A 23,000-nucleotide genomic window follows, 5' to 3' on the forward strand; every position below is an offset into this window, starting at 1 on the left:
TCGCACGCATATGTGTAATTGCGCATCTTTCTACAATTTCACACAAAAATAGCATCGATTTACAATTACACTTGTATGTGCAATTACATATCAACATGTAATTGTACATATATGTGCAATTACACATCCATATGCAAATGCACATAAAAATATCCACAAACAAAAAAAATAAAAGAATACAAAAATCTAGAAAATAGTCAAAAGCCTAATAAAAAAACTCAATTATCCAACAATGTACACAAATGCAAAAAATAATTAAATAACAAAAATACATTCGGCTAACCGAGAATTAGCCACATTTTCTTATATCTGATTATACCATATTACTAAAAACTATACTAAGTACTCCTTACTACAAAAAAAAATACTGAGTACTCCATCCAGATTGGTTTCACAGGCGCACACGAAATTTCAGAAATCGCTTTGACCATTATTTTGGTCAACAAAATATAGAATATATATGCGGAAAGTATCATTTGCTCCTGAGCACCAGTGCTCTCGTCGTTCAAATAAATTTAAAATCATGGTTTACAAGTTTTAAAAAAATCTGAAAATAATTCTGCACATAGTTAGTGTTGTATCCCACAAGCATGTAAAATGGTGACTTGAAATTCTTTGTATTGTGGGCTACACAAAAATGACAAATCTGATAAAATTTGGGGATTTGAAACATACTTCTACAGATCTACATTTTTGTCATTTTTTTACAGCTCAGAATACAAAGTATTTGGAATTGATATTTTACACGTTTGTGGGATAATTCATGAACTACATCCGAATATTTTTTGAATTTTTTTAAGACTCACAGATATGGTTTTGAATTTTTTGAACTAACCAGGAGCACTGGAGCTCGGGAGCACGAAATCTGAGTTCATATATATGACATTATATCATTGGAAAGCTTTTCGAATATGAATCTAACGATATCGATTTTGTAGATATAAAAGTTATATTTATTAACTAAATTAATGGTTAAAGTTTATCTTAAACTACATGCCTACATGTTAAACCGATCCAAAAGAAGTACTATATCTGAAGTAGTAATTATGTTGGAAGCTGCTTTGCATTAAACCCTAGTAGGGATGAAGGAGCTGCAGCCTGCAGGCTGCAGCCACACGAAGGCCCATTTCCAAATTTGCAAGTGACCTAAAATTTCAGCCTAAAAACATTTGCCCAAAATTTGGTGGTTAGACCCACCCCGGCCTTCCCATCGTATCAGGTTCCTCCTCGAGTCCTCGACCAACCCCAGTAGCCGCCTAAACCCCACACGCAACTCCCAGCCATGGCTCCCAACCGCGCCGCCGCCGCCACCGGCTCCTCCTCCAGTACGGAAGAAGACGGGGACACGTCCTCCAGAGATTCTACTACCTCCCACAACCAAGAGGTGGCAGACGAGGAAAGGGAATCGTCGTCGTCGTCGGAGGAGGAATCAGAATCGGAGGAGGAGGAATGCGCGGCGGCGGTGGAGGAGGAGGAGGATGAGGAATCGGAGGAGGAGGAATCAGAATCAGAGGAGGAGGAATGCGCGGCGGCGGTGAAGGAGGAGGAGGAGGAATCAGAATCGGAGGAGGATGAGGAATGCGCGGCGGCGGTGGAGGAGGAGGAGGAGGAGGAGGATGAGGATTCAACGGAGGAGGGGGACGAAGAGGAGGCGGAGCCTCATCTGCAGCCATCAAGCAAGAGGGTCGACCCTCCCGTGACCGCGGCGCTCAAGGAGGAGGTCCAGGAGGACGTTGATTTCCAGCCAATCAACCGCATCGACCAGCGGGCGCCGGCGCGGCCTGCGGCCAAGAACCAGCCTCAGTCAAGCAATCCTCCCGCCCGCGGCAGGAAGAGGGCGTCCGACGAGATCGGCAAGTCGCTGGTGCCGGCGCCGGCACGGAAAAAGAGCAAGAACACGGCGCAGCACAGCGAGTCGCCAGAGCCCAGGCCGAAGAGAACCAGGCGCGTATGGGCTCCTGATGACGAGGTCCTGGTTCTCGAGGCGCTTGCTCAGCACCGCCGCCAACATGGGTCGCTGCCGCCTTCTGGGGACAGCGACTTCTTCGAGTCCATCCGCGAGGGCCTCGAGGAGAAGAGCTTCCAGCACTCCGATATCAAGGATAAAGTGCGCAGCCTGCTTCGTCGCTACAGATCACGCGCGGTGTCTACTTCGGACCATGATAAGCGCATTCATAACCTCTCTAGAGATGTCTGGGGCGACCTGCTGCCGGTTGTGGCCGCCACTGGCCCTGTCAATGGCAGCGAGGAGGATGACGGCGCCCCCGCCATCTCTGGGGACGGCCAGTCTGAGAGTGGTGGCAGAAGGTCTGGTACCAAGGGCTTGAAGAAAATGTGTGAGATGTATCCTCTGCTTGCGCAGGAGGTGAAGCTGCTCACGAAAGTGCAGCCTTGCTTCGAAAGCTCATTCAACAGACTAGATGCCAAGAGGGCGCAGGACATCGAGAAGAAGCTGGAGAGAGTCAAATATGCAGAGTTGAAGATCGAGGCGCGGATGGTGCTGGAGGTGCATGCACCCAAGGCAAAGATTAGTAAGCAGCTTATCAGTCTTCTCACGAAGGTTTCCAAGAATGTCTGAAGGTATGAGATATGGTTTGTCACTGTTTTCCTTTTGCTGTACTGTTTGCCATATATATACTGTATGTGGAAATCAGCTTCTTTTCCCCAAACTTGGAAAAAATGTAGCTTTCAAAAGAAAAAATGGTGATCACAAGTAATGCTTGACATGAGATTGATAAGCAAGAGAAGATGTCAATACATTTTGGGAATTAGTACTTGTATGTAGGCATGAGATTGTAGCTCATTAACCTTTGTGCTATCTTCAGGACTCGGGAGTCCATGGTTTTATTCGTTTAATTTACTTCAGCACATATTTTAGAATAGCCTGATAGAGTTTCTGTTTACTAATTTAGTTGTACCGTGTGATTGTTTTATCTACAAATCTGTATCACTTAGGTGTCTTTGAATAGAGATATTTCATTCCCCTGTTTTCTCTAACAAGCTTGGTTCTTAAGAGGATGGAAGCATCACGGTTTGGTTTTACTTTCAAATTTACTCATGGTCTTTTGGTGTTGTGTTTCTTATTGTAATCTGTGCTCAGCAATGGTCATTAAGACCTTTACTCCATTTATTTGATATAGCAACAAGGCACCAAGAGGAGAAACTAAGGATACATGTTTTGTGCCACTTTTGAACTTTTTTCCTAAATTAGTTCAGACTTTGACACTTACATTGTATTTTGCTTAAAGGAAAGTGGTAGAGGAGGTCCCTGCATTGATTGTTTTTCTTTTTGAAAGAATAAGAACTCAAATTTGTGTCCATGAGGACTTGAACCCGGGTGTACATCCAATCCCTTAACTAAGTGAGCTAGTCTCAGTTCTCAAGTCAGTTCACTGAAGCTTTCTAAACATCCAGGGTTGTGTCATTTGGGTCCCTAAACTAAGTCTGTATACTTATTTAAGTGAGTGAAGGAAGGAAAGCCGACTTAGACTACCAATTAGTGCCGTACTTGACTTAATTTTTTTTTGAAGTTTGATTACGTTTTTTTATTATAAATTATACACTTACGCAAAAGCTATTATAACTGTCCAAAGATGTTAGAGCTCCCCTGAAATCTAATATCATCATTTTTAATTGGTTCCACATGAAGTTTGCATGGCCACGAGACATTTTAGTGAGTAAACAAAAGTGTTATTTCATTCTTTGCCTTTGCTCAATTAGACTAACTTTCCGTGTTCTACGAGGTTGAGAACCTAAATGTGTCATTAAGTGCAACATTCTACACTTTTTCTACGATCTCGAGTGAGCAAGTTACACCCCATACCTTCTTTGCCTTTTTTCTGTTTCAGCAACGAAATAAAACTGTACCACACAAATGAGAACCCTTTGGTCTGATATCAGCTTGCCAACATCATTGCTTGTTTATGTTATACTTTGAACCGGATCAGCATTGTTCATTGGATACTTCTTGGTAGATCCTGAAATGGCATAAAAACCAGTTGCTGTAACCGAGTTGGCTGAAAAACTGCCACATGCATTGTTAAAAATTCGAGCTTACAAACTTAAGTGAAGAGAGTGTAGTAAATATGTAATATTTTCTGGATTGTCAAGAAACCTTGAGAGTCCAAAGGGCTGCCGTGTTCTCTTAACATTTGGCGCAAAAACTTCAGCAGTCTGAGTTTTATCACATTCCAAACATTGTTGTATTTGGCTACTGTATGTTAGCATTCAACTCACAGCCTTGTCTCTGTTTTTCATATAACAGGAGGTGGTGAAGTAATATTTTGCAAGTCGTGGATTTCTTTTTGGCATAGCTGATGGTAAAGGGTAATGGAGGACATTCCCATTTGAGCTGGCTGGCTATTTGACTCATTAGTGTCGCACATGCCACTAGTAGGGATTATAATGAAAATATCATGCGGCTTCATTAGCAGTTTTTTGGTGATTGGTTTGTTGGTCTATGGAATATAGAATGGTATGCAGCATTGGTAGTCTTAATATGTCGTTCTGGAAGGTATACTAGTATCTAGTCTCTGATATGATCTGACATATCCTATGGTTGCGTTCGAATCTCAGCAACCGTACAATTTAATTTATAGTGTTTCGCAAAAAAAAAAAAAAAAAAAATCCTATGGACACTCTTTTTTTGTGGCTGGAATCAGATATGGTGTCTGTTAATATTGATGTCGAAAGTAGTAGATGTGGAACCCTGCTGTCACCTGTTGGTAAAGGAACATAGGAGTATCCCCAGCTGTTTTATCATTGTTCCCTCTGATTTTTTGTTGGATGAGTCCCCTAGTGTGTCTCTCATATCCGGAATTCCGGAGCTGACCGAAATCAGTGGCGATCTGAAAGAGCAGGCCAGGAAAGAATATCTTGGAAGTTTTTACCAGAAGATGCTCAGCCTGTCATGGTGGTGTTAGCTTAGCGCAGAAGCATGTCCAGTGGCGGAGCCAGCTCACTCATAGAGCCTGGGCAAAGTACATGCGCATCTGGCCGGCGGCATATAAACTGCTAATGGCTTTCTCGTTTCTTGCTGCAGCTTAATGGTGTTTCCTGAGCAGAGCCCAGGCAGCTGTCCGGGGTTGCCGGGCCCTAGCTCTGCTACCGAGCATGTCTATGCTGCGAATCCAGGAAATCATAGCAGGGTAAAGTGTGAAGATGGAATGCGAGTTTGCTTGATTAGGTATGTGGATGCTTCCTGTTGTTGATGGCTTAATTTCCATATTGAGATATCGTAAGCTTTCTGGTTAAAACTTTGGATGCTTCCTGTTGTTGATGGCTTAATTTGATCTCCACACGTGAACCCTTTTTGGGTCAACTGTATTGTTCTAGCCCTCTTCTCCCTTTTTGAATTAACCTCCTGCTGCATGTTCCTTTTCAATTGGTTTCCTGTGAGCATTGTTATACTACTCCACAATGTTCCCTGGGAGTACTTTAAAAAGAAGCTTGCTCTTCTAGGTTTTTCTTGAGGTGTACTATCACTATTTTTTATCAGATTTTTTTAGGGGATTTTAGCAGATGAGGTATACTTTCGTTCTCAGTAGCATTAGGAGCCCACACTCCACAGCCACAAAAGACTTTGTATTTCGGTTCCAAGTAAATAGACGTTGGACTGGGATCTTGGGCTAGGTGGTTGTGACAAGGGGAAGGCCTGGAGTAGTGGAGTGTACATGTCCGTCTGGATGAATTTTATGGATGGATGCCAACTAATGGCAAAAGCTCCTGTGTACTTACACGAACCGGGCCCATTAGATTTGTTCCATGCAACAAATTCATACTGATTAAACATACTGCTTACATGAGTTTGCACTGTAATTTGGGGTAAGTTAAATTACAGTTTCTATAGCCATATGTCAACCTTCAGTTGCAAAAACTAATTACAATTTGGAGTACTTACTAGTCTATTTTTTTCTTCTAAATTTCAAAAACAACATGTGAAGATCTCATGGAAATGACTGCTAGCTAATTTTAGTACATTGTTTATAGGCAGCCCTTGTCTAGATTTGAGGTTTACATATGGACCCAGCCTTAAAATGCATGATTGTGATGTGGACTAGATCGGGAGAATTAATTAACAAGTAATATGACCATTGCGATCGTCGCATGCCATCAGTGTGTCTAGTGCACGCTTGCTGCTGACTTAATTTAATACTATATGTCCTAGTCAGCTAAATGTCCACATGAAGCTAGGAGTACTATAGCACTCCAGCCTATTTTTGTCAGTTGTAGTGTCGTTTGCCGACACCAATAATGCAGGGGAAAATGGCGCTCCAACGACCTCTGGTCACAAGTCACAACCAAGTGTGTCCGTTAATTAGTTTTAGGTCACATAAATCAATAGACGAGTAATTGGATAAACCATCGATTTGTTCAATCTGAGATAGCTACTCCAGAATAACAAGAATTTTCCGATACCTACGCGGCTGTACCCCATACAACTGTGCAAGTACTGCCAAATCAATGCAAAATCTGGTAACCAATCATTGAAACTGTTGACACAATTGAACCGACGTCTGTCTATCTCATCTTTATGTTTTCATTTCGAATGTCACGTCAATGGCGGTCGGAAGGTTTATCTCTATCTAGATGTGCATGTTTGACCAAAGTACCTCATGTGTTGACGTCTATTAAATAATTGCATGAAAACCTAGGTTATGGGCCAACATGTAGTATGTGGATTACATTTCAGTTTGTGGTTAACGAACCGTTCATATAATATAGGCACAAAATCAAATATGCAAAACTTAGCCTCATATAGTATCTAAGCTAGGGAAACAGAGGAAATATGACCTTACTAGAGGCATGGTTTAGTCCATCTCCACTTAGTATTGCCTTAATCCAACTCCATCTCCTTATCCCGCGTGCTGCTTCTCCTGCCGCATGACCACATCTTTATGGTTCGATCATGTGAAACAGTCACGATCTGCTGCCCATCACCACTGATATCCAAGCCAGTAACCTTGGACTCATGGCCATCCAAAGTTTTTATCGGTTTGTAATCCTGGGCTGACCATAGCGCCGCTGTAGCGTCATAGGAAGACGTCGCCAGATAAGCACCATCCCGGGGCGCAAACTTCACCTGCGAGACAAGACTTTTATGTGCGGGTATAGAATACAATAACTTTCCAGTCATCCTCAGATCCCATATTCGACAGAAATTGTCCTCACCCGCGGTTGCAACTAGACGACCATTAGGGGAGAAGCTGACTCCCAGGACAGGACTCACATGTCCTGTGAGGGTATAGTATAATCTTCCAGATCTTAGGTCCCAGACCAGAGCGTGCGCATCAAGCCCACAGGATGCAGCTAGGGAGCCGTCAGGATGGAAGCCGACTCCATATACACCTCTGCTATGCCCCTCCTGGAGCAGGAGCTGTGTCCCGGTGTTGACATCCCAGAGTCTCCAGGTCTTGTCGAAGCTGGCCGTGCCAAGGTATCTTTCGGATGGATGGAAGGCGAGGCGAGCAAGACGATCCTGGTGACCGTGAAAAGACGTTAGAAGTGACCTGTTGTCGCTGCTGATATTCCATAGTTTGGCGGTTTTGTCTGCGGAGGCTGTTGCTAGTATGCAGTTATCGGCTGGAGAGAAAACGACATCTGTAGCACGTTCTGTGTGGCCTTTGAGGGCCGCCATTTTGGTTATCCCTGGTGGCGTGATGCTCCATACTTTGGTGATCCCGCTCCAGGAGCTCGTGGCGAGCATTGACGCGTCGCGGGAGAAGGAGCAGGCGGTGAGCGGGCGGTCGTCTCCGATCTCGCTGCAGTCGAGGACGAAGTCCCCCGCCCGCTTCACGACATGGTTGTCGGGGTCCTCGCCGGAGTCACCGAGACGGAGGCAGGGCTGCTTGGCACTCTCGAGCCTGGCCTTAGCACGAGGCAGTGAGTAGTGGGCGATGTCGACGCGCGCCTGGAGCAGTTCCCTGGTGCCCTCGGTGAAGAACGGGTATTGCATCTGCTCGTCCATGACCACGAGTGCGCTCGCGCAAGAGCTTGATGGGCTCGCCCAGGTACACAAATTCTGACTTACTATGGGTGTCGAACTTGTTGGGATTACTTAGCCAAATACACGCAAACGAAAAATGTATGGACAGAGGTGTGTGTCGCACCCTAAATTTTCTTTTCTCCTGACAAGCTTTGATGCAAAAACATCGTATACAGCTGCATATATAGGACCTGGTCCGGCTGGCTAGTACGTAGCCGACTCGAACTAGTACAACTCGAAATACTAAACCGAGTCGGCCCAAACCTATTCTACTTCTACTAGGACACGGCAGGTCCGACTACGTGCTGCAAGCAATACAAATATGACTACTGACTAGAACACGGACACCAGCTAGTCCTGTGCATGTTTCACAGCATGGTAGTATAGGCCAGCTTTGAGTGTCCCAGTCGTTAATCTTAGGCACTACATGTAAAAAAATTGTTTGGAATTTTTGGAGACCTGGAAATTTGGATTTTGGGGCGGGAAGTTATAAGGTTCATGAGTACATTGGTTCCAATGTGTATTTTCGCATGTCTACGTACTACTAGTTAGGTTCGGTTTGAGTTAAGTTAGGAAAGAGTCCAATCAGTGTAGAGTTGAGTCGTGGCCTGCTGGCCGGGTATTATACATAGCTATGAGATGCTTGTAACCAGCTCGTGTAATCGAGATATTCAGAAATAAGTACCCGAGTGCCCGTTCGTTGCGAGGGTTCATATATTTTTCATTCTAGCCACATGTAAATATGATATGAAATCTACTTGCATGCGTGAAAGACATAGCAGTCTCTTCATCTGCAAGGTGGCTAAGATTTTTGCTGTTATTGCAAAATCTAAGAGCATCTCCAGCCGCGTCCCCCAAAACAATTTGGGGCGCGCCGGACCAAAAAACCGTTCCAGCCGCGTCCTCCAAAGCCTATTTTTGTCCGGCGCGGCCCGATACGGTGTCCGGCGCTCCGAGCCCGTCCCCGTCCCACAGGGGACGCTCCGGGGACGCCGGACACATCGAAAAGCGAGGCGGGGAGTGGCGGGGCCGACCCGTCAGCGGCACAATAAATTTTAACCTAACCGTCGCCTACCTCGCGACGTAAGTTATTGGCTTTGCAGCGATGGTGCAGTTCCCGCAGCGACGGGCAGTTCCCGCAGAGGCGCAGCGACGCGTCCCGTTGCGCCTAGCTCTGCGTGCCGGCGTTAATGAGCGCCACCGCTCCTCCGTCTCCCTCCGGCCTATAAAATGATCGCCTCTCATCGTCCCTCTCACACACAAACCGTAACGCCTCTCTCCCAAACCCTAGCTGCCACCATCTCAACAAGACTCGACGCTATGTCTGGTAGAGGTGGAGGCTGACCTCGTGGCCGTGGTCGTGGTCGTGGCCGCGGCAGAGCTGAACGCTCGTCGTCGCCTCCCACGCAGTTGTCTTCATCGTCGGGGATGGACGTGGAGCCGGACGTGCTGTTCGAGTTCGTCCTCGTCCTCAAGGGCGACCCGCGCGGCATCCAGAGGCTTCCGGACTCCTTCGCCGAGTACGTCGCCGGCGACGACCGCCCGGACACGCTGCATCTGCGGGAGGCTGCGTGGTGCGGCTACTACCGGTGGATCGTCGACGCGATCTACGACGCGCGCGGCAAGATGTACCTCAACATCGGCTGGGAGAAGTTCGCGCGCCACCACAGTTCGGCGACATGGACATGAGCATCAAGGTCTTCGACGAGACGCGCTGCCGCCGGGACTACCACGGCGACACAGCACCGACGAGGAGGACAACTGAGTGTTGTTTCTTCGCAGCGAATACGTGCACAGAGATTTCTGGATGTTCGTCTCATCGGTAGAACCAACAAGGACACCATCCCCCCACTGGATTTTCCAGTTTGGGTAACTGGGTGTGCCCTCGAGTGTTCTTTCTTAGCAGCGAACACAGGAAACCTTCGATGCACGGCCTAGTTAGATTTAGTTTTTTTGCAATATTTTATATTTGTGTCCACCATGGTTCAAACTATGTATTAGTTTGTGAAAATCATGTTCCTAACTATGTCTTCGTGTAAACCACGTTCCCAATTAAGTATTAGTTTGTGGAAATTGAAATAAAAATGCTAAAAAAAATATTTTAAATGTTTGGGGGGAGGCGTTTGGGGGACGCGGCTGGGGAGCAACGTCACCCAAACGCGGCACGAACAAAACACGTCACCCAAACGCTCAATCCGGCGCGGTTTGGGGGACGCTTTGGGGGACGCGGCTGGAGATGCTCTAAGGCGTATTAGCTAGTTTACCTCATTTGGTTCGATATACCATGCCTAAATGTAGCCTATCGTTATCTCCTTTTTCTCTGGAGATAATAGCAATAAAATCATCAGGGTCGATTTCAACTCTGATGGTGCTTTATATTCTTGCTGGCTAATTATGCCATTCCCACACTCTTGTACGCATCTTTCGTAAGTACACATCTCCGCTCCCACTGCTGATGCCACATATTTTTTGAAATTGTCATGGCGGCTCCAAGCCAAAAGCATGTAAATCTGCCTTTGTTCATCAAATGTGCACCGTCTACATGTCCTAAACTTCGACTTTGGTATGTCCAACAAAAAATGGCATTAGGTCAACCAATATGACAATGACATGTATTAAGTTCAAATCAGATGCCTGTCGTCGCCCTGATCATCATGGCCATGCACGACGTTGCCATGATTATCCAACTTGCCATTCGGTGATAATCATGAAAAAAGGTCACAGCACATGCTCTTGCTAACGACTTCTCCACGTGCGTGTTCGTGATATTTTGGTGTGAACGATCCGTGAGCGAAACCCAACTTACCTTGTGTTGTGTCGACGTCATGCATTACTCACTACCGCGTTCTAAGGCCAGGGTCGAGAGGGCGAAAATCCGCCTCGTGATCCCAACCTTACTGTGAAGCCGGCGAGGGATTGAGTTCGTGCTCCATTGCTACGAGATTGGAGACGACCATCTACTCACCGGCTACTTCTTCTCCCCAACACGCCAATGCTCGCCATGAGCTCCTGGAGCGGGATCATCAAAATATGGAGTAATATAACACGGTAATCAATTCCTATTAGGACTCAATGCTAGTCAATCAAGAATAAAGAGTCATGCACCCACTAGCCACTAGCTATCATCCTCAAATACATGGATCCTTAGAGCATCTCCAATGCGCTGTATTCAACACTGTATCCAAAAAAACGACTAGTTTAGCACGCGAGAGGTGCAAATTATTGCTCCAACAGATGTTGTAACCGGTGCTGTAAAGTGGGGTGCGCTGCAAAAGCGCTATCTGGTGCACTATATTTAGAGCGCCGGAAAGAACGTGTTGTACAAATCGCGCGCAGAAACAACTACCCAATTTTACAGCTTCAAAATTTAGAGCTTCTGCCGAAGGAGAATATGGCCTCACGCGTAAAACACGGATGGAACGCGCTGCAAAGTACTTTTACAACGCCAAAATTTAGTGCGGCTGTTGGAGATGCTCTTACACATACCATTATTTGTTAACAACCAAATTACTCACAACACTCAATCACTCACAGATGTAGAAATTCACGAGATCAACAGATGAACAAGCATGGAGGTGAAAGGAAGAACAGAGCCAAGGTGGGAGAGAAGGTTTCCCCGCCGTTCATCCTGATCTAACTTGGATGCCTGTTCGTTACACCTCCTGGGTAGTTGTAGGTGTCGATCCATAACTAGTTGTGAGATGGGCCGAGGCCTTCATGGTGAGCCCATGTCGCCAACCCAACGAGAGGGTGGAAATATAAAGGCCCTACCATTAGGGCAGCCCTAGCTAGCGCTCATCCGCTAGGGAGAGAAGGAGCGGTCAGTTTTCAACCAATTTTTCTTTCCATTTTAGGCAAATTTTAGACTATAGTGTAGGTTATTGAGGGAACGTTCTGCATATGCAGAAACAGACGAATTTGTTGATGTCAGCGAGAATCTTTCCCTATTTCATATATTCAAATCGTTTTATCTCCTAAATGACAACTTAGATTTAAGATCCGTTTTCACCAATAAATCGGTTTCGACGAGATCTACAAAACTAGCACACATGTTGATATGTTTCGAGAAACTTTTTTTTTCAGGCTAAAAGTTATCGACCCTCTCTATTTGAATAATCAACCTTCCGTACTTGAGTGATCAACGATAAATATATAAAATTATCAACCCCTAAAGTTAGTTTTATTTCAAACATTTTGACGGATGTTTTTAGCTCACATGTTATTAGCCGATATTTCCTTGTCTAGCAATAGTTTGACCAAAATTTGCAATGTATGGAAAATGTTGCATGCATTCGCTACAAGACAAAAAGAATGATGTCAGCTAGAATCTTTTTTAATTCTAAAATTCAAAATGTTGAAAAAAACTTTAATTTAAGATACATTTTCACTAATGAACTCGTCTCGACGAGATCTTCAAAACTAGCTCCCATGTTAATATGTTTCGATAACTTTTTTTCGGGCTAAAAGTCCCTGAAATACGTCATTTATCAACCGTAAATTTAAAAGCTTACCAACCCAAAAAGCTCATTTCATTTTGAATATTGTAGGGACTATTTTTTTAGTTTACAAGCTATCAATCCGGTGCCTTGTTATTTATCAATGGTAAATATAAATAACTACCAACCCTAAAAAGCTTATTTCATTTAGAATATTTTAGCGAATCTTTTTTAGTTTACAAACTATCAACCCGGTTACCCATTATTTATCAACGGTAAATTATAAATAACTGTCAACCCTAAAGAACTAATTTCATTTAGAATAGTTTAGAAACTCTTTTTTAGTTTACAAGCTATCAACCCGGTGGCCCATTATTTATCAACGGTAATTATAAATAACTATCAATCCTAAAAAGTTAATTTCACTTAGAATATTTTAGCGACAATTTTTTTAGTTTACAAAGGTATCAACCCGGTAAAAATAAATAACTACCAACCTTAAAAAGTATTTCATTTAGAATATTTTAGCGACTCTTTTTTAGTTTACAAGCTATCAACCCGGTGGCCTATTATTTATCAATGGTAAATATAAATAACTATCAACTCTAAACAGTTAATTTCATATAGAATATTTTAGCGACTATTTTTTTGTTTACAAGTTATCAACCCGGTGCCCCGGTATTTATCAACGGTAAATACAAATACATAGCAACGCTAAAAATTTAATTTCATTTAGAATATTTTAGCAACTTTTTGTAGCTTACAACTTAAAATGGTACTTAATTTGACTAGCAAGTGGTAGTATATTTGAGTTGCAAGTGAATCTCCCACCGTTATTTCCCCCCTAAAAACCACTAGCCCTTAAAAGGAATTATAAAAGTTAGTTCAAAAAACATGAATTAGCGTAATAAATAACAATCAAAAGGGAATTGTTAAAAGAGAATTTTCAAAAGGGAATTGAGAAAAGGAATTGATAAAAAACGAAAATAATGCAAATGCCATTCTAGGAAAATCGTTAATTCGCGGAATAAAAAAGCACAGTGGTGAATAAAAAGGCTTACCCGGGATTATCATTAATTCGCTGAATTATTGCTTGACATAATTAATTGGAATCAGAATTAATGATGGGCGGAAAAGTCGGGATTAGTGCTAATGCGCGGAATTGTTGCTTGACGGGATTAATGCCGTGCGGAAAATCCAGGAGTAACTCACTACACCAGAGTTGATTATTAGGGGCACTAAAAAGTGCCTTAAAAAATAACAAAAATGCCTTTGAAAATCTTTGAAGGCAATAAAAAAAGTGCTGTATCAAATGGTGTAGGAAAAATCATTTAAGGCACTAATGAAAAGTGCCCCTAAAAATAGATCTTTTAAGGCACTATTGAAAATGCCTTTAAAAATATATTTTTTGAGACACTTTGAAAACTGCCTTACATTATTTTTTGAGACACTATTTGAGGAATGCCTCCAAAAACAATTATTGGCATTTTCAAAAATGCCTCAAAAAATAATTTATGGCACAATATAATAGTGCCTTAAAAAACACTTAAAGAAAATCAATTTTCATTTTCTAAATGATGAAGTAAGTTTATTTTGTGAATGAGATACAAAAAATACTGTTCCAAATAGAACCTCTACATTTTTCAGGTAAAGTAGGCCACATTTCAGTGGCAATTACCAACTATTACGAATTTTAATGATTCGTAGCTAGTTTAACGCATTTAAATGACTTTATGCCTATTTATTGAAAGTAATTCAAAATCGAACAGTAGGTTGTAAATTTTGGGCTTTTTGGAAAAGCTCTCTTCCTCTTCCCCACCTCCATCCCACGTCTATGCCCTTGGCCTGGCACCACCGTCGCTGGACGCCCCCGCCGCCGGCGCCACCGGGCTCCCTTTCCTGTGTTGCCCCTCGTAATGGCGACGGCGTGGTTCTGGTCTCCCAGATGGAGTCTCGGGATCATACGACGTGGTGGACGCTGTTGTCGCGCCTCTCCCGGATGGCGTGGGTGCTGTCTCTCAGCCGCCAAGCAAGAAGGTGTGCCGTGAGAGGAGGACAGAGCGGCCACCCGCGCGCACGAGTGGAGCAGTAGGCCGGCGGCGGGGGAGTGCGGCGGCTACGTTCGGTGGCGCCCGTGGTGCCGGCAGAGTCCCACGTCGCGTTGTCCTCCAGGCCGGCGAGATCGACGGCTGGAGCATGGTCACGGGGCCGGTGGTCGAGGGCGGGCAGGCCCTCGACCTTCGGGCGGCAGAGGGGAGGGGGACCAGACAACTGTGGCGCGGCCGCGGGGAGGATGGCCAATATCCATGGCGAGGCAACGTGGACGTGGGTTGGCTAGGGGAGGAGGACCGACGGCCCACCTCGCCGGAGTTCGATGGCGGCTGTGTACTGTACTGCATCCTGGCGTCGGAGGAGGAGAGAGCAGCAATGGCGGAGCCAATCGGCTGGCGGCAAGTGCTGGATCCCAACGTGAGAATGGAGGACCACGTGCGCATCCTCTAGGCGCAGGTGGACGCGCATCGCCGCCGCTGCCTCAGCCGTCCCCGGCAGCACCGTCTTCCTCGAACCACCGACATATGGTGCCATCTGGAAGGAGGGCGACACCTGGGCTACTGTTACTGGTGAGTACTACTGGAAGGAGGCTGATGGATGGTCGACGGTGGTGCTGGTGCTCCAAAGGTACGTGCTCTGCATCTTGTTTGCTGTCTTTGCTTAATTGAACATTTGTTGTCTTTGCTTAACTGAACCGCACTCTTCTTTGCTCAATTCTCAGAATCATTCAAGCTTGGTTTAGGTACGTACGTCGCAATAGAATTTTGGTTCAGAGACTTGCTTGCAGAATTCGTGTTTAGAACCTCTTTAGTGCATTTTGCGAAAATTTCAGCAAAACGTGCTAGTTTTTTGCCCCTAAAACATAAAGTGGTAGAACAAAACTATGACAGCTTGTACGTTACACTGGTGGAACCAGATCCTCTAACTTACAGAAGCAAAGTTTAGACAAGCTTGCGGCGGCGCTGACCTTCCTTTCGGTTCCAAGTGGCTTCGTCACCAGCGCTGGCGAGGATGTCATGTGGAATCCGGAATACACGCCCTTCGGGGTCTCTGCAGATGTCAAAAAATTAAAGAGGCGGAGGAGCTTTTGGAGGCGAGGCCCAGCTTACTGCGGACCCACTTATCTCAGGCCCAGGCCCCGCTGATTGCAGACCACCTACCTACCTATCCGAAAATTTCCAAAATTTGGGTAGCCTAAATTGCCGCCTGGTCGAAATTTTGAATATCGAAATGCCCCTTCTGCCCGCGAGTCTTGTTTGAGTAGCCCAATTTTCCGCCTGGTCAAAATTTCGAATTTCAAAATGCCCCTTCTGCCCGGGTCGAGGGTACTGTAGTGACTTGTAGACCCGGCCAGTTTCCCCAATTCTACGAACCATAGATCCGGACATCCACTAGCGCTCGCATGCTTCTTCTCGCTCCTGTTCGCTGGAAACATCGTTTCCCTCGGCGCCTCCGCCTGCCGGCCTACTACAATCCCTTCTCCCTTCGCACGCGTTATCTTTTTAGCTGGCGATGACGACGCCCAGCGGTCCACCATTGGTATAGTTCCCCTTTCACACAAATTCTATTCGATTATTTATTGATGTCGCATTTGTTTGCTCGACTGATATGAATTAGCTAGTTGGTCGCAAAACTATCTGATGGATCTCATGACGTTTGGTTCATTACATGCATTTGATTGTTTCCTTCATTTTGTTAATCACACACTCACATACATCCTATACACTGTCGCGTTTATGGTTATTATCTTAGATTTTGACATATTAAAGAACACCCTGAGCTGTAGCGGTCCTAGCGAACTTGTACATTCTCATCCAGCAGATTTGGTTGCTAGCAGAGTAGCTTAGGTCAAAGTTCCTCCATCTTATCGTTCCTCATTATATATTAGTTGTTTGATTTGCAGTGCAATTGTTGTCACGTCTACTCTATTTCTATGTGTTGTGATGTTCTTCATATAAAGCTTCATCTATTTGTTGTGTCCCACGAAAGTTGTCTGAGATTTGATAAAAAACGGATGTATCTAGTGATAGTACTAGCAAAGGCAACCAAAAGTCCGAACTGATGGAAAGGTCTAGTACAATCCACTTATACACTTTACATCACTTCTTACCAGCCTAGCAGTACCAAACATTACAACATGCCATCCAAGAAACGTACTGGTGGAGTACTCCATATTTACGTGCCTTAAAAATATTTCATGTGATTCTGATTGCAATTTAATTATTATAAATCTAGCTTGTTTAACCAATGCATTGGTGTGTTTCTTTGAAGTGTTTGAGGTTCGAAAGCACACCAACAGGTGGCACCAACGTTTCGCTGGGCCGCAAAAGGATATCGACATATGTGCCCCATGACTAAGATGATATTTAGGATCCCTCATATGGCCAGAAGCTTCAGCCCTCACCGGATATATTGACATCTAAGGTCCTAGTTCCTCCATGTCGTTGCGCCTTATCATATTTACAAGTCAGCTTCACGTGCATTTCACTTTATGAATATACTGTTCGAATTTTTCACCTTAATTTTTGTATTTTCTTTGTTCCTTAAATGATATCTTAATTTTGGCAAAAATCGTATTTATCTAGACATATTTTGCGACTTCTTTCGTGAGACAGTGGGAGCACGTTTACTGGTAGTGCTAGCTAGCACTGTATGCGTTTCCCGTGGATGCAATGCCAACGAGCTGTTCGCTACATGCTTTCCTGAATGACCATGTTTCACTTTTACCAAGGTAAAACTAAGAGGCTTAACCAGGGGCCTCTGGATGGAGCCATAAACTTCCCGGGCACAGAAAAATTATTGCCAGTCCTCCGAACTTCTAGACCTAACAGGTCAAGCTGCAGAATGTTGCGGTAATCACTCGATGAAGTAGATGAAGTACCTAGAAGAGCTACGCCTGCAAGAAAGTGCCTTATAACAAAACCTAGCCCTGAGCCAAACATATCATGTCATCAGAATCGCCCACTTACTGAAGGTAAGTTGTAGCACATGGTGCTTACTACACTTAGACAGTTGTACTGTAAAGTGCTAATATTCATTTAGGTTAGCTCTTGTTGCATGATGACTACATGCTTCTTGCCTCCTCTGTTTGTTTATATTTTTCATATATTGATGCTACAGAACAAGACCTCCTCCACCCTCCTAACAAAGAAAAAGTACTCAGCAGGTTGCCCCAATCGCGGGGTGGCAAACTGCCAATCGTCATTCCAAGAGGGAGGACAAGGCCAGAGTCAGCTCTCATTGCAGCCAAGTTTGCAACTGAATGCAACATTATAATCAGGAACCACGTGCCTGTGCGCACGCATTGGAAGGACTACAGGGAAGACACTGGGCTCCTCTGTGACTTTATTAGTAAAGTTGATGTTAGTACATACTGCATTCCTTTCCGCATTGTTTGTCAAGTCTTTAATTTTTAGATATTGTGATTCTTATTTATGTTCTTTCATGTCACTAGGAAAACTTTGATATGGACACTGAAGTTTCACCAGTAAAAGCTTCTTGTAAAAAGCATATGCAGAAAGGAGTTCGCCAACAACAACACCTCCTAAAGAAAGCGTACTTTGATATCCATGCTCTCAACGATGTTCCGAAAGAAAGCCCGTCACATCGATGACTAACGTTGAGTGGACCAGACTTGTGACATATTGGACGGAGCCGAAGAGCATGGTTAGTTTTCCCTGAAATCAGATTTGTTGTGTTGTACTACCTCTTTACTGTTTTAATCAACGCGGTGCACACCATGCGATAGAACATTTATGCGTCGATTAAATAGGAACGGAGGGAGTATATGAGTATGCACATATTTCTAATTCCACTATTCATGCAGAAGATCTGTGAAATTAACACCATGAACCGTTCAATGGTTCAGTTCCAGCAAACAACTGGGTCACGCAGCTACTTATCACACTTGGAAAATCTGGTAAGTCAAGACCTATCTTGAGCTCAACAGAATAGTGCAATGGGTGTTTGTTGTCTGGAGTTATTCAGTTTATTCTATGCTCGATCCATGTGCTGCCTGTTTCTGCTTTTATAACATTCGTTTGTATCTCACAATATCACCTTAGTGTATACAATGCCTTGTATCAAAATTCATGTTGCCGACTCTTACATATTGGGGAATGAATTAATTCCGTGATCGAAAGCTGCATGCACATTAAGCTAAATTACTGTTTTGGTAGTAGCTGTTTGAATGCTAAATTCCTGTTTCCGTAGTAGCTGATCCTTTCTTCACAACATGGGTTGCCTAATTAGTTATATGTTCTGCATCAAACTGCTCTGCAGAAATCAAATGTCAATCATGTATAGTCTCTCTTCACAAAGACCCATCGAACATATAAGTCGGCTGCATGTATGTGTTTCTTTCCAGGGACCTGAATACAATGATAAAGAACCAACTCCTCTGGATCTGTTTAGGGAGACATACTGCAGCAAGGTGAAGGGATTATCCCCTGCAGTAGAAGATGCACTTGTAAGTCAGCTTGGAAAGTATGTTTGCTTATTTTTGCTGCATTTGATAGCCATTCATATTCATTGAAAATCAAGGCGGCGATGCATACAGAGCTCTCTATACCTAATGAAGATGGAGAAACGAAGACTGAGGCCCAGGTTATATCCGAGGTCCTTGCTAAGAAAACTAAGAAACCTATGTTTCTTTAGAATGTGGAGGTCGAGCATAAGCCCTATACATCATGTATGAGCACTCTCAACAACCAGCGGCATGAAATGGAGGAACTGACCAGCCAGATTGAGGAAAGTGAAAAGAAACATTGTGAGTTGGAGCAAAAGTTGCAGGCTTTGACCAGATTGTTTGATCAACAAAGGTAGCCTTTCAAACAGCCAATCTCTAACATGGGAATGGTGCGATGCGGACCGTATCTTTTATGTGCTCCTGCTTCTGATGGTGAACGTTCCACTTATAATTTCCTTCAGCTCCTCATGCGATGGTTCATTTGTGCCATTTTGAGACTGCGAAATTGTAGCTGTCTAGATGATGTATTTTTTTATGCATGTAACCATTTTATTAATCATGTAATATTTGCGTTATTGTTGTCGGCGGTGTGTTTCCCTTAACTGGGCCGGCATTGAGCCGCGCTTTAATGGGCCAAAAGCCCTCAACTTTGTGGTTTCATTTTTGGGTTGCGCGTACAACTGACCCAGTAACAAGTTGTTGTGCTGTACGACTTTACCATTATTGGTCAGATGGGCTGAGTAGGCCTCCTTTATTTTCTGAACTGTAACGGTTGGATTTGCGTATAACCAACTCAATATCTACCAGTCAACGGGCTGGAAGAGTTTTCTATGGGCCGCACCATAAGGTGGCCCAATCATGGTTGGGCCATCTCCGCCTACATTTTTTGGGCTGCATTCTGTACGTCATAATGATTGTCCGTACATCGACACGTGTCAGCTAGTAATTGGCCCAAAAATGCCAATCTCACGAACCGTGCGAACGCCATGTTGGCGGCTGGGTCCACATGTCGGGCCACGTGTCCAGTCATAATCGGTTGACTGAAGATTTCTGTTTAGCTACAATTTCCGCACGTGTCCAAACTGTGGAGCAAGCTCTGCCAATCAGGATACGCCACGTGTATTGTACATGAACTTTATCGGAAGCAGACGTTGTCGGATGATGTCACTCTAGATGACATATGAGTACGTCACGCGACACAACAGAGGCGACAGGGACACACATTCTCTCACATGTCTGACCTCCTGCCGCGTACGGTTATTGCCGTCACAATGCACCGGACCGGCTGGGCTTTGGGCTTGGACCTAGCCGTCATGGATCCATGACGGGATTTTCTAACCATCAGTATGGCCATCTGTGACAGTCCGCCACGGTCCTGTAAACCGTCAGCATCATGTGTCTGTGATGCATTTTTTACATTCGCCGACGAACTAAAATCGTTATAGAAGCCCCAATTGTTACTAGTGTAACATTACGATCTTTAGGCCCTGTAAAAGTGATATTAATTGGGCCTCATTTTCTCAAATATTTATGGGCCTGATAGAAGGAATTTTAGTTGGGCCAAATTTTTGAATTTCAGCCTAGTAAATATAATCTTAGCACGGCCTATTTTAACATTATTGATCTGCAGGCCCAGGAAGAGATATTAATTGGGCCACAATTTCTTTAATATTTATGGGCCTGATACGACGAACCTTAATTGGGCCCGGTTTTTTATTAATATCTACGGCCCTTATGGAAGAGATTTTAATTGGACCGCATTCGTGTTTCCACGTGTCGCACTTTCATTGGTGCTGCTGGCACATCCTAGTGCTATGTGCCGCACTTTCATGGGCGTGGCATGCACGTCCTAGTGCGACGTATCGACTTTTCATTGGCCCAGGTACGCGCATGTTACTAGTCCGATCTGCGAGAAAGCTGAGCCACGTGTCACCCTTTCATTGGCCCAGGTACGCGCATGTTACTGATCCATTCGGTCAGGAAAGTTGTGCCACGTGGCAGCCCGCAAGACGGACATGTGTCCACATAGTAATTGCTGTAGTGCTAGTCTGATTGGCCCATTTGGCTAATTTTGGTTCGTCCACGTTTCAGATGACGTCATCATAAACGACAAAGGTGATGTCACCTGATAGACCGGACACCTCAATCATTAGCCTGGTACACCTGACGCAATGGTCACCAAACGGGGGAACCGACACCATGACGGAGTTTTAGTGTCACTACGATATAGGCCGGCCGGGCTCTGGGCTTAGGCGTGTCGTCACGGTTTCATGACGGGATGCCTTAACCATGAGTCTGGCCACCTGTCACGCGAGGTCCGCCACGGTCTTGCGAACCATCAGCATGATGCCCCCATGACGGATTTTTACATTCGCTGACGAACTAAAATCGTTATGGAAGCCCCAATTGTTACTAGTGTTTGGTGAATGAATAGTGACAACAAATTCATGATCCATTAAGGTTTTACCTTTTCCTTTGCTACCTCACTAGGGATAAAGTAAATGCATGTGCTATGTTTGTCATGTGACAGAAGTGTTAATCTTGTTGCTCAAGGTAGCATATTCTATATTCAATCATCATGTCAAAGTACTTAATGATATGCTCTATTAGTTCTTAACACAAGATTGCTTGGAGTTTTTTCTTTCTTGTGGAGTATAAGAGAGATGTGTTGAATCATGTCTATGTTAGGACATGATGTCCATACAAATACTTATCAAACACATATTAAAGTTCCACCAATATTATCTCATTGATGAATTATTATTATCCACTACAACTTAAAAAGAGAGTAGACAAGTGAACCCGTGAAAACCGGTCATATTTTAATCATAATAAACACCTTTCCATTGCATTTATATTACTTTCTACTTGCAACACTATTTTAATACAAAAATACAAAAATACTTTGTTTACTTAATCACACACAAAACCCAAAACAACTATCTCTTTATTGCTTTTACTTAGTTTATTTACATTTCTTATTTACTTTACTTTACTTTTACTACATCTCTTATCTACAATTACTAACACGAAACATTGTGCTTGATAACCACACGTGGAGTTGGGGACACACGTCAATAATTAACTTTGCAGGATTGCTAGAAGAGGAAATTTAAACACCTCTAATTAAGCCAATTCCCCGAGAGTTCGATATAAACCCTCGTGTCACCCTTGTGGAGAAAAAGCTTCGCTGACTACAACACTCTGCTATGGAGTCCCAACGTCATCAACTAGCCATTGGTGGCGATAATCTGGTGCTCATTAGCGACCACACTCCTGAACTTCGACGACGGCACTCCACGGCCGGCAGCGCCGACGGGTGCGACCAACCGCGAAGTCCCGGAGTCGAGTCAAGCGGTCACGGATCAGACGGTCGCGTACCAAACAAATCCACCACCACCACCACCGCCGCCAGGGGGCTGGCCTCATGTCAACACCCAGATTTTTAAGTCCAGATGCCTATTATGCCATACATCGCAATCTCAGGAATATTGTTTTTGCGAGACATAATAGATTGATATCACAGAACATCATTCATTACAAACCATACTTGTCTTACATCAAAGGATCACATGATCCAGTCTTCATACAACATAGTGGACCTAAGGATCCAATACAAAACACACAGCGGAAGTAGCGTAGTAGCAGTCCATCTGTTCCACAGGCAACTGTTGACGTCAGGAGTAGTCCTAGTTATCGTAGACGTCCTGCTGTCCATCTTCATAGAACTGGTTCTCCTCTTCATAGTCTGGCCATTTGAATAGCCAGGGACAAAGCCATGAGTACTTTTAAAGTACTCGCAAAATAATACTAGTGTAAGCACTATCAACTATAGTAAGGGGGTGCTAAGCTCTAGGTGTATTTGCATAAAGCCAGTTTTATTTCATAAGCATTTAGTAACCAAAGACTCTTCATTTGCCTAATCTTAGCTCAAGTGGGAACATTAGTGTCATTCCCGCAACTCTGTTGTGATTCAAGTCAAAGTCACCTTTCAAGTTCAAGTCAACAGTCACCAGTCACATGTAACATTTTTGAAAAGTTCTGATGACGGAACAGTATG

At 44.1% G+C, this 23,000-nt stretch overlaps 2 protein-coding genes across 2 annotated transcripts; one reads left to right on the plus strand and one right to left on the minus strand.

Moving 5' to 3' along the window:
- Positions 1 to 1,082: 1,082 nt before the first annotated feature.
- Positions 1,083 to 4,492, plus strand: LOC124656515 (probable transcription factor At4g00390). Its single transcript, XM_047195242.1, has 5 exons — positions 1,083 to 1,141; positions 1,220 to 1,325; positions 1,469 to 1,513; positions 1,604 to 2,580; positions 4,265 to 4,492. The coding sequence occupies exons 1-4, from the start codon at positions 1,083 to 1,085 to the stop codon at positions 2,576 to 2,578; spliced, it is 1,185 nt and encodes a 394-aa protein (XP_047051198.1). The 3' UTR covers positions 2,579 to 2,580; positions 4,265 to 4,492.
- Positions 4,493 to 6,835: 2,343 nt separating this feature from the next.
- LOC124656516 (U4/U6 small nuclear ribonucleoprotein PRP4-like protein) lies at positions 6,836 to 7,966 on the minus strand. The gene has a single exon (XM_047195243.1). The coding sequence runs from the start codon at positions 7,964 to 7,966 to the stop codon at positions 6,836 to 6,838; it is 1,131 nt and encodes a 376-aa protein (XP_047051199.1).
- Positions 7,967 to 23,000: the final 15,034 nt, after the last annotated feature.

This window comes from Lolium rigidum, chromosome 5 (assembly GCF_022539505.1).
Source record: "Lolium rigidum isolate FL_2022 chromosome 5, APGP_CSIRO_Lrig_0.1, whole genome shotgun sequence".
NCBI lineage: Eukaryota > Viridiplantae > Streptophyta > Magnoliopsida > Poales > Poaceae > Lolium > Lolium rigidum.

Bases quoted from the DNA above. Each gene is read 5' to 3' on its own strand.
- LOC124656515 (XM_047195242.1), top strand. From the start codon at position 1,083: ATGAAGGAGCTGCAGCCTGCAGGCTGCAGCCACACGAAGGCCCATTTC. The intron at 1,142-1,219 runs GTGACCTAAAAT...CCATCGTATCAG, and splicing joins GCCCATTTCCAAATTTGCAA to GTTCCTCCTCGAGTCCTCGA. The intron at 1,514-1,603 runs GAGGAGGAATGC...GTGGAGGAGGAG, and splicing joins AGGAGGAATCAGAATCAGAG to GAGGAGGAGGAGGATGAGGA.
- LOC124656516 (XM_047195243.1), bottom strand. From the start codon at position 7,966: ATGGACGAGCAGATGCAATACCCGTTCTTCACCGAGGGCACCAGGGAA.